Source organism: Danio rerio, chromosome 2, assembly GCF_049306965.1.
Source record: "Danio rerio strain Tuebingen ecotype United States chromosome 2, GRCz12tu, whole genome shotgun sequence".
Lineage (NCBI taxonomy): Eukaryota > Metazoa > Chordata > Actinopteri > Cypriniformes > Danionidae > Danio > Danio rerio.
In genome coordinates this window covers 26,122,911-26,134,794 of record NC_133177.1, presented here as the reverse complement: position 1 = coordinate 26,134,794, position 11,884 = coordinate 26,122,911, and the positions used below count along the sequence as shown (strand labels likewise).

The 11,884-nt window shown below is 35.4% G+C and overlaps 1 protein-coding gene across 1 annotated transcript; it reads right to left on the bottom strand.

Moving 5' to 3' along the window:
- Nucleotides 1–4,682: 4,682 nt before the first annotated feature.
- rab6bb (RAB6B, member RAS oncogene family b) lies at nucleotides 4,683–10,984 on the bottom strand. Its single transcript, NM_001013467.1, is given in 8 exon segments — nucleotides 4,683–5,023; nucleotides 7,165–7,231; nucleotides 7,443–7,536; nucleotides 7,648–7,759; nucleotides 7,952–8,057; nucleotides 8,152–8,205; nucleotides 8,299–8,357; nucleotides 10,776–10,984. Coding segments are annotated over 8 exon segments (627 nt in total). The 5' UTR covers nucleotides 10,846–10,984; the 3' UTR covers nucleotides 4,683–4,958.
- Between the last annotated feature and the right edge of the window lie 900 nt (nucleotides 10,985–11,884).

Sequence of the window (11,884 nt, the reverse complement as noted above, 5' to 3'; positions counted from 1 at the left end):
GTTTCTTTTATTTGCTGTGATTGACATGGCTTATGTGTGACCGCTGGATAAAGGGCACTTGTGGTCTTGGCCTCCAGGGTCCATCGATTCACAAGACCTTTAGTCCTTCTCTGATAAGTGATGACATTGAATTTCAATTTACAGTTAAAACACTGTACAGGTTGGTCAAAAATACCTGGCCCTCATTTGTCCGCATTTCTGCTCATTGGTGCGGTACGGCTTGGAAAGTCCACAGTTGGGCAAGAAACGATTTCTCAATCATGTGAGCATCTACTTTTAGTCACCTGTCTCTCCCGAGGAGTACAGTTTCCATACCAAGGGGAATCCCAGTATCAGTGCCCTGCAAAAAATGCACTTGAGGTGGATTAGGCATTAATGCAGCAATTGTAATGTTTTATGGGAATAAATCTTCCAGCACGCTCCAGTTCTAATTTATTTTAGCTTTTAAAAAACTCAAGAACATAACATTGTCATAAATGTTCATGAAATAATGAAATAGGAGATTAAGATGAAGAGTGAATATTAAAAAAGTGCCATCATTTTCTTCCCCTTATTGTGATTCTAACCTGCAAGATATTTCCACTGTAATGATAAAGAATCATGGCATGTTTTTTAGTTTGTCTGTGTGTGCCCCTTTTGTGTGTACCTTGTAAACCTCAAGTTGTTAACATTATTTATACTGAATAGTATTTGCTGCTTGAAATCATGGTATCAAATGTTCTTTAATTGCTGAAGCTTTAATAATGATATTGTATAACCACAATATTGACTTAAGCTGCATTTTTTAAACGTTTAACAGATTTGATAATAAAAAAATGAATTTCTTTACTGTATATAAATGTTTAAAAAAGATTTGACAGCAAAAGCATTATGAAATGCCATGCAACACTTTACATTAAGGTCTCATTAGTAAATTTTAGTCAAGACTCAGAAAAAACTTGTTTATTATTAAAAACTTGTTTATTATATTTACTATGTTAATATTAGTTTACAAACACAGCACACATTTTTACAAATTTTTATTATTATTATTATTATTAACTCGATTTACAGTAAAAAATGAATCAATATAAAGTTTATCATTAACTGTTTGTGACCTTTTTTTTAAATGTATGTTATCAGATTCCTTAGAATCTATCTAAATTTTTTGTAATCAAATACTATGAGATTTAATAAGTAAAAAGAAATGAATATTCAATAAATATATCTATCTGTAGTAAAGGCCAGATTTAATTATTAAATTAGTTAAATTCTATGAGATTGGATTACTTAATATCCAGGGGCAAAATTGACGCAGTTTTTTATTAATACATTGGATTTAATACATTGGATTTATTAATATAACTACATAAACTACCGGTCAAATGTTTGAGGGTTTTTTTTCATGTTTTTTTATTTTTTTTAAAGAAAATTAATCTGTACTTTAAGGCAGCATTTATTAAATGCAAAAAAAAAATTAAATAAGTGTTAATTATTGATACAAATTTTGAGTAACTGCTTTCCTATTGTATGTCATTTCAAATTAAATTATTACTCCAATCATTATTGCTTTTATTACTATTACCATTAATTAATTAAAATATTTATATTAAAATTTGATTTCTGAAGGATCATGTGACTCTGAAGACTTTAGTAATGAAGCTGAAAATTCATATTTAAAATCACTGGAATAAATGATTAAATTAAGTTATTTTAATGTGCAGTAACATCTTACTATTTTACAATTTGTACAGTATTTTGATTAAATAAATGCATCTTTGGTGAGCAGGACAAGTTTATTTAAAAGCATTTAAAAATCCTATTGACTCCAAACTTTTGACCGGTAGTATACATCTTGTTCTTATTGGTTTCATTTATGTTTAACTTACAAATATCGATCACATGGAATTTATTAGCTCAATTATGAAAAGTATGGACTCCAAATGGATGGAAATATTGACATATTGACATATATTGAAATATTGAAATATTGACATTGAAATTACATAATTGTGTCACTTTCTCTTCGCTGATAAGATATACAGTCAGGTACACAATGTTCCTGTGTGACTCCAGGCGATACTTCCATGTTTCTTACCACCTCAATCTCGATTTTGCTTTTAAAATGGCGGCCGCGTGAAATCAGTCTATGGTCTGAGTCCCAGCTGGGCCAGGCGGCATTTCTGTGTGGAGTTTGCATGCTGCTTGTGAGTGTTCTCACGGAACACAATCTCACAGAAATTTGTAAGTTTTTGATTTAATGGCTAATTCGTATGAATTTGTACGATCTCATTCATACAACTTAGTATGATTTCCTTATCCCTTTTGGGTTTAGGGGTGGGTTTGGGTGCCACGCCTCGTTTTTACAATCTGAACAAATTTCTATGAATTACAATTATGAGTAACGTTTCCTCATGAGATCAGGCTGGAATGTTTGCACAGTATAGCTGAATTGAGTAAAAAACTGGCCTACATAATGAATGAATGTGTGTCAATGAGGTGTATTTGTTGCCTTTGCTTGTTTGTTAGAATTTGCTCTAAATTAAGCAGTTGAAGTTTTAAATATGATTTATGAATAGTATTAATTGTGTCAAATGATATTTGAATAAATGTTTTTGTGTACAGTATATCTGACCATTCTGTTCATTTTGATAATGGTACGATCGCTTTAATATAAGGGCCAGGTTTTGTTTAGTTTGAGAGTTGTTGTGTTTTGGTTTGTTGCCAAGAGGTTTTTTTTGTTTTTTTTTCTCCTCAGTTTCAAAAAAGTGTTTAGAAAAAATCCGGACATACACAAAAATATGGCTAAACGCAATATCACATATAAATATCACATTAGTACAAAGTGTGGTATTAAGACATGAATTTTATTGATTTTTTTTCAGACAGATGTCATGCTCATAAATGTCCTTACAGAGTGAATAAAGAGCCAACTACACTGCTCTACACAACCCTACGGCAACAACTTTGACAGATTCAATCCCATCCCGCAATCAGCGGCGACTTCCTGTTATCACACACAACCTTCCTCTTCTGCAACTCAGACTGCTGTGAACTGGCTAGATGGCGTGAACACGACTATTTAATCACCAATCAACATCATAAATCCGTCAGCTGTCTGGCCGACCGGTCTGTGACCACCTCTCAGTAACGTATGTGTTCTCAAGGTAGCCATACAATGAAAGCTTTGCATTGTGATGCCACAATAACAGAAGGCACAACTAGTGTACAAAAAGTGAAAGATGACAAAGCAAAGGCTAAACAGAGGCTTGAGAAATGTGAAAGATGACATACTTCGTGCCCCATCAATGCAAAACCTCCCCGCAATGAATATCAGCGGCTTTCTTCCAACACCAAACAATTCAGTCACAGTTTTTCCTCATGTCCAGTTTTCTTTGAATTAATAGAGTTATTGGCACCAGAAAGAAACTCGCACTAACGTTAAATATATTATAAATACCTAATATTTCCTAAATGAATCTCTATACAATCTGTGGTGTTAATCAGTGCATTTATGTAAACAATTCAAATCTAAAACAACAAAGAAAACTTTAAATATTAAAGATACTATGTTTCTCCAGAGGTTTGTAAACAACTCACATTTCTTGAACGTACTGTTGCGATAAAAGCAGAAGTGGACTTCAGGCGGGTACATTCTCTCAGCTCAGTGCTGTTTTAATAAAAAGGTCTTCGTGGATTCTCTGAGATGAAAGTGTTCACTTACAGCTAACGTTTTCAATCTTAATCTACACATCCATTCGACATGTGCGGGAGACTATGAGAGCTTCACTACATAGCATATATGACGTGGATACGACAATCATTTGTCTCTTTCCTTACTTCAGGATGTGGTGAACCAAACGTTTCCTTGCCATAACCCAGAACAAAGTGCATGTATTTGAAATGAAAATCTGTTGTTTCCTAAGGCTCACCTCAAACGAATGATCTCATTCTAACTGGATGCAAATAAATAATATCTTGAAAAAAATAGTTAAATCAACCCACATGTCTATAGGGTTTTATCAGGAGTGATAATGGATGAGTAAAACCGTATAAGGCAACAGCAAAATGCCCAAATCAAAAGTAATACTACCAGTGTATGGCTACAGGTAAGATCGAGAAAATAAAAGTGAAGCCCTTGTCGTATTGAAAAAAGAAGAAGAAGGAAACAGAAACGTTTGTACAGGTAAACATAAACCACCACTAAATGATGAATGTTCACAATAATATAAATACTATATACAATACAGTACCGCCTGGCGGATCTTAAGTGTATACATGAAGCTAGCAGGAAAATCCATTGGTACTTTGCAACAGTGCCGCGGCACTTTAAAGGTTAGCCGGGTTAATACACACACCTCTGGTGGAGGCCGGTACTGGATTAGCATGTAGAATGTACTGTATACACAGACCCACACTAAGACTTTAAACAGACTTCTCTCTTTTTTTTTTTTTTTTGAGTTTTTTTGTTTCATCATTAATTCGGAGATCTTCGTTTCATTACTATTAATGTGTTTGGACCAGAAGGACATGACAGATTCTAAAAGTTGTCTCACATGCATGCTATAGACGAAAGACAGTTACTCTGCCGTCCGCCTCAAATCTTAAACATATTTTTTTTTTTTTGTGAAGGCATCATTTAGTGCTTTTTTTTGTAATGTACAAAAATACAAAACATAACAACCCATAACTCACTCTGAATGTTTTTTTTTTTTTTTGGCCGAAGATGGTACACATGCCACTTCCCGTCTTATATGAATCTGTAAGCTAGTCACTTTGATTTACTTATGATATTATTTTGGCAATTGAACAGACAGTGTTGACTTTTTTTTTGTTCTTGCAACTGAGGAGTATAATTTTAGACCCATTCAGAGAGATGTAAAAAGCCTATATCCGATCATAAAGTTCAACTGGACGTGGACCCATAGGAAGCAACAGAACAAGCGTGTGGTGTTAATGAAGGTCCAAACCACTTTCTACTAACAGGAGCAGCCGCTTTCAGTGGCCGGAGGATCCGGCTGTTTGTCCAGCTTAATGTCAATCACTGGGAGAGAGTTGTGTGTCAAGGAAATCAAAAAAATTGTGTACAGTATGTATCATTAAATTACATCCAGTTGAAGTCAGAATTTTTAGTCCCCCTGTTTATTTTTTCCCCAGTTTCAGTTTAACGGAGAGAAGGTTTTTTCAACACATTTCTAAACATAATAGTTTTAATAACTCATCTCTAATAATGGATTTATTTTATCTTTGTCATGATGACAGTAAATAATATTTGACTAGATATTTTTTCAAGACACTTCTATACAGCTTAAAGAGACATTTAGAGGCTTAACTAGGTTAATTAGGTTAACTAGGCAGGTTAGGGTTTTAGGCAAGTTATTGTATAACGATGGTTTGTTTCGTAGACTGTCAGAAAAAAATGTAGCTTAAATGGGATAATAATTTTGACCTTAAAATGGTTTTTAAAAAAATGTAAACTTTTAGCTTTTATTCTATTTTTTAGCTTTTATTCTATTCTATTTTCTAGCTTTTATTCTAGCTGAAATAAAACAAATGACTTTCTCCAGAAGAAAAAGATATTATCAGACATACCGTGAAAATGTCCTTGCTCTGTTAAACATCATTTAAAAAATATTTTAAAAAGAAAAACAAAAATTCAAAGAGGGGCTAATAATTCTGACTTCGCCTGTATAAAGCGCAGCTTTATCAATATTGGTTCCTATTAAAACCATTATTGGGATCATTTGAATGAGTGATTTGTAAACTAGAGACTCACTCTGATCAGATCATTTGAAGCAATGAATAATTAACTGGAAACACATTCTGACCAGAGTCTTTAAATGAGTAAATTATTAACTAGAGCAGAGATGCCCAAACTAGGGCCTGCAGGCCAAAGTTGGCCCATGGTAACCTTTGAATTGACCTATCTGAGAAGCGAGTGAAAACGACAGGCATTAATTTATTTATATAGATTTAACAGATATTGATTTTACTGGTAAGCTGCAAAACAAGCTAACTGAAATCAAATGTGGTAAATGAATGAGATTTTTTGTTTTATATGTAAATAAAGTCAAGTACAGTGCAAAATACATTGGCAACTTGACTAGTGTATACAGCATTAAACTCCATTGTGTTATAACATACATTTCTTTATATTGTTATAAATTCATTATAAGATATAATGCATTAGGTAGAACGATCAATTTAATGTTAGCTATTTATTTTTAAGTATTATTAAATAAATTAGGAAATGATGGCAACTTTAATGCAATATAGTTTGCTATATTTACCTTCAGCCCACAACTCTCAAACAAGTTTAGTTTTTGGCCCATCATAGAAAAATGTTTGGGCACCTCTGAACTAAAGACTCAATCAACAGATTTTATTAGTATAAAAATATATATTATAAGCAGATTTGAATGAATTTATAAATGTTAAAACTAATACTAATAAATACTGCACATATATTGATGACTGTTAGTTAATTTCAACTAAGGCTGACAATTATAACCTCATTGTAAAATGGCTTACTTTTGTCTCTGCATCTTAAGTTGGAAAATAACACATACAGTAACTCTTTTAACCATCATAGATTCATTTTGAAAACGTAGCCTTATATACATTTCTGGAGATCGAGAATTATGTAGCCAGAATTACATATGTAGCCAGACTGAATTTTATCTTTAAAACGAACGCTATGGGGTTTGAGTCCGGAGAAGAACGGTTCTAGAAAACAGGTAAGACAAGCCAAAAAATCGAATAAACAAGTAAATAACAGGATAAGAATGAGGTCAAATCTGAAAACGTGGTAAAAATTAGGCAAGAGCTTTTCTTTTTCAGCATTGCTTTTTAAAACTGTTGGTTTGCTTTAGGAACGTGGGTGGGCAGGTCAATCTGTGCTTTTGAAAACACTATTGGTTGGTTTGGGAAAGGAGGAGGGTGAGTCAGTCGATTGTTCAGTCAGTCAGTTGAAAGTGGCCTCTGATGGATTTACGCAAGAAGAGCGGGCGCGAATGGCACTCAAGAGAAAAATCTGAGAAAAGCATACACAGCAGTGCTAAGACAAAAACTGCAAAAAAAAAACATAGCTCCTGGAATGTATTTGGCACTCTCCAGAAATGTATATAGTGGTACATTTTCAGAATGAGCATGGGTTGCTTTTAAGTGTCAAGCAGTAAAGGATACTTCCTTCTTTGTTATTATCATCCAAGCTCTCCATACCAGGCAAAGCAGCGGCCACTCGCCGAAACAACTGTTAAACAAAACAGAGAAAAAATATAATCAGACCAAGACTTTTTTTTCCAGAGTACCGCTAACGCCCTATGGGCAACAGCTCAGTGGCTAAATCAAATCTTTTTAGAGCTTTTCATGTGTCATGTTTCAGGGCACGAGCTCGATTAAATTACTCTATTGGATCAAGTCCATTTGCCATCGAGCCGACAACGTAGCGCTTTTAGACTCACCTGTTTAACATTACTGCCGGTCTTTGCACTAGTCTCGATAAACATCACATTCAACTCTTTGGCCCGCTGCTCCCCCTCCTCTATAGTGATTTGCCTATCAGAGCAAATATCATCATTATTTGTTACAATTTTGTGTACATTGTGTAACATATATAACTTAAAATAAATACTAAAAATATTATGTTAAAATTACAAATGACTCCACCTCTTTTCCTCTAGATCTGTTTTATTGCCCACCAGCATGATAATGACATCACTTCCCCTCTCTGTTCTGACATCATCAATCCATTTAGAGGTTAGCTGGAATGAATTGATATCTGGGGAAGAGAAGGAAAAATCTTACTCTAATTGGAGCCTGAGGCGCTTTGTTAAATGCACATTTCCATAACTGAAACATGAAAGCTGTATGTGTGTGTGTGTGTGTGTGTGTGTGTGTGTGTGTGTGTGTGTGTGTGTGTGTGTGTGTGTGTGTATGTTTGTGTGTGTGTGTGTGTGTGTGTGTGGCTTACTTGTGATATCATACACCACCACAGCCACTGTGGAGTCTCTAATGTAGCTCGGGATAAGACTCCTAAAACGCTCCTGCCCTGCAGTGTCCCATAGCTGTAACCTCACCTGCAAAAATACACAAGACATTATAATAACTGCGGACATGTAATGTAAACTAAACAAAATGCAGCTGAATATAATTAGTTAAAGGGCTTCTTACAGTTCGGTCCTCCAGATACATGGTTTTTGATAAAAAGTCAATGCCAATAGTTGCCTGTGATGGTAAAGCGATTGATAGTAAGATTAAAACATGAACAATCATAGCTGAAAAACTATATAGCGTCTGCACTGAAATACAATATTATACCTGATAAGTGTTGTCAAAACTGTCATACATGAACCTTGTTATCAGCGATGTCTTCCCAACTGTAAAATAAACCAACACAAAACAGGAAATCACATGCACTGAAGTGACTAATGACTTGTTTGTCCTGACACAACCCTAAACATTAAAATCTAGTCATTGAATTAATTTTCCTAGTACTGGGTTGCAGCTGGAAGGGCAACCGCTAGGTAAAACAAATGCTTGATAAGTTGGGACTTGATGAATAAACCCAGCAGGCACAAAACATCATAAGACGTTATTATTAGGTTAGATTTAGATTGTGTCAGGTAACCAAAATTCAACGTCTAACCAGCGTCTAAGGACAACGTTATTTTGACGTCAAATAACGTTGATATTTGGTTAATTTTAGGTTGTGTTGGAAAGTGACCAAAATCCAGCGTCTGATAGATGTCATAGTGGTAACATCCACCCAACATCAAGGTGTAACATGATTAGACGTTGATATTTGGTTGATTTTTGGTTGATTTTAGGTTGGACGTTGGACATTGACGTCGGCCTGACGTTGGGTGCTGACGTCAACCCGATTTTCATTTCCAAACAAAATCCAACATTTTCATGACTTTGGGGTACGTTGGGGTACAACGTCAGAATATGACATCATGTAGATGTCATGTGCCTGCAGGGAAGGCACTAAGCCGAAGGAAAATGACTGAATAAATAATTGAATTACTCTACCCTACAGCAAAACATCCTCAAAACAAAGCACAATCTCAACTTGCGTCCTTCATAAAGCAGCATGTTTTCTCACAGGATCACATCACACAGGGAATGTCATTGGAGTTCACTGTCATTAAATGGTGTGAAAATGCAGCAGTGCATGAAGTCACTGTGACAGCAAAATTTCTGAGGACATATTTCACACACTAGAGGACTTCTCTGTTCAGGTCGGTCTGGTCGGGCCTGTTTGTCAGGCTGAGACGAGATACTAAAATCATCAATTGCCACTATGCTGATAGTTATGCTGGAGCTCATAGAACGAGAGGGAATAATAGTGCCATTCTTCTGCGGCTTCACTGAAAGGACGATGGTTGTTCTGCTGATGTCTTGAAACAAGATCATACAAATCTGACCAGCAGTGAACTTCAGTACCATGGACAGCAGAACACAAGTGGTCTTCTGACTTTAAAAGGGACAGTTCACTTAAACTGTCCTCGCTTCCTCATTCCCATATTGCTCCAAACCTGTATGTCTTCATTTCTCAAGTCATTATGTGGAAAAAAAAAAACGTGGATAAAGAGTGAAACTGCCATTCCAACATCTCGTTTTGTGTTTCACAAAACATGAAAAGACTAAAACTATCTATTAATTATTTATTTTGAGCAAGGAATATTTTTTAGCAGATAGCCTCCATATGACCATATTTTATTTGCAATGGTTTTATGATTTCAATTGGATGAAGGTGTGTGCTGTTGGAGCATTTAGGTAATTTCGGTAATATAGTCTTAAATCTAATTAAAAATGATTCAAATGACAAATATAATACTGTTATACTGTATTAAAGGCCTTCTTACTGACTGGCTCTCCACATTCTCTATACAAACAAACATTGAATAGTCAAGACATAACCACTGTATTACAAGCTATAAGCATTACTATGTAATGTACAGCAAATATATGCATACTCCAGACGAAATATATCTCCAGGACACGTGAACTTAACGGTGACGCCATGCTTAGTGTTATTATTTTCCACGTTTGCATGTCCAGTCACCAAATGACAGACATGATCTGTAATGCCCGTCTCATTACATCTTCACAAACAACGACAGTGCCACTCATTAGACCATCATCATCCAGCAAAATGAACAAACCACGATATGCATTGCCATTTCTAGACTGATCTTACGAATGCTCAAGGAAAGATGCGTGAGGTTTTTATTTTTGCTCGGCTGAAGAATCCCACAGACACTGACTGCCAACCTGGGTGTGTCTCCAGTAGACACACGGGAAATGCAAAGCCTCTGCGCCTTTCTGTTTCGTGACACACTGAATCACTGGATGTTTACAGAAAGGTATATATAAATAAAGCTATTTCAATCTCTTTCGACTGAATAGCCTTACATATATCATTCGTTTTGAGTGATTTACAATGCGCTAGAAGAAGAACGATCAATAATATTATCAGACCTCCTGCCTCCACTGGAAAATGCAAGTGACAATCACAACAGAGTTGTTGAAAGAACGATTATATGACGTTATATTCACAGATGGGTGTTCGGTAGTGTAATGACGCGGCATAGCTATACATTTTCATGACTAATCAAAAATTAAACGAATGCAACCGACTTGTTTGACGGGGAGCGTTAACATCGCTTGAAATAACACCACGAACAAACACAAACACAAGAAGGCTCGACAACATACTAATGTACTTCATGCATGTGTTGAAAGGTGAATGGGTTCGTCTAAACCCAGTCGTGGCAAACCCAAATACTCACCGCTTTGCTCCCCTAAAAAAACAAGTTTGAATTTCCGTAAAGGGTTCCCAAAGTCACTTCCCATGGACATGATTGCTTTAATGACAAAGTTGTTATGGATTAATATGTACAGGTGGCACCAGTCTTGCGAGAATGCAGATGGATAATCTTCGGTCGCGAATCGATGGATATTGCAGTACTGCTCCGCGATGTCAATTCTCCGGCTCAGTGCGCATGCGCAGCGGCGGCGATACGCCCGTCTGATATCACTACTGTGTTTACGGAAACGTCCCTCGTAAACTCTGCTCGCGCACTAAACCGCAGGCCACGCATCCGTGCACAAATGTTTGCATGTCGAAGTGCAACACATTTTTTTATGTACTTTAAACGCCTTTTTGTGTCTTTTGCAGATAATTGAAGACTGCGTCTAGACTTAGCTTTCAGTATGTGTACAAGTGAGTAGGCTACATGACATGAATTATAATTGAAAGGAAGGTTTTGAACAAAATGTTGCAAACCCTTAATGCACATATAGGAAGGCAAAATACATTAAACTTAAATTACTTTCTACGTTAGACTAAATAACAGTAATATATAATAACAAATATTACCCCTGGTAATTTATTGTAGCTAGCAAAAATTATATACAGTAATTTAATATAGAAGCATAAAATATTAAACCTGGTCGTTTAATATAGAATTACAAATCGTATACACAGTATTAATAATAAAAGCATGAATATTGAACCTGGTCATTTATTGTATTAAAAATTGCAGTAGTTCATATAAAGCATAAAATAATGAGAATGGTTTTATCTACTGGGTTTGCCTTTGTAGGGTAAGTAAACTATATATATATATTTTTGTGTGTGTGTGTGTGTGTGTGTGTATAGCTGTCTTTTAACATTTAATTAAATGATATTACCTTGTAATTACAATTACATTCTATGCACCGAATATTTGTGTTGAGATCATAGTACCCTGAAAACTTCAGTGCATGTAATATACCCTGACAAGTCCATTTGCCTGCAGATTTCTCTGACATTCTCAACATCACACACACACAAAAAACATCCTTCTTGTTTGGTTGTATACCGCTGAATGATGCTCTCTGGATATAGCAACACATT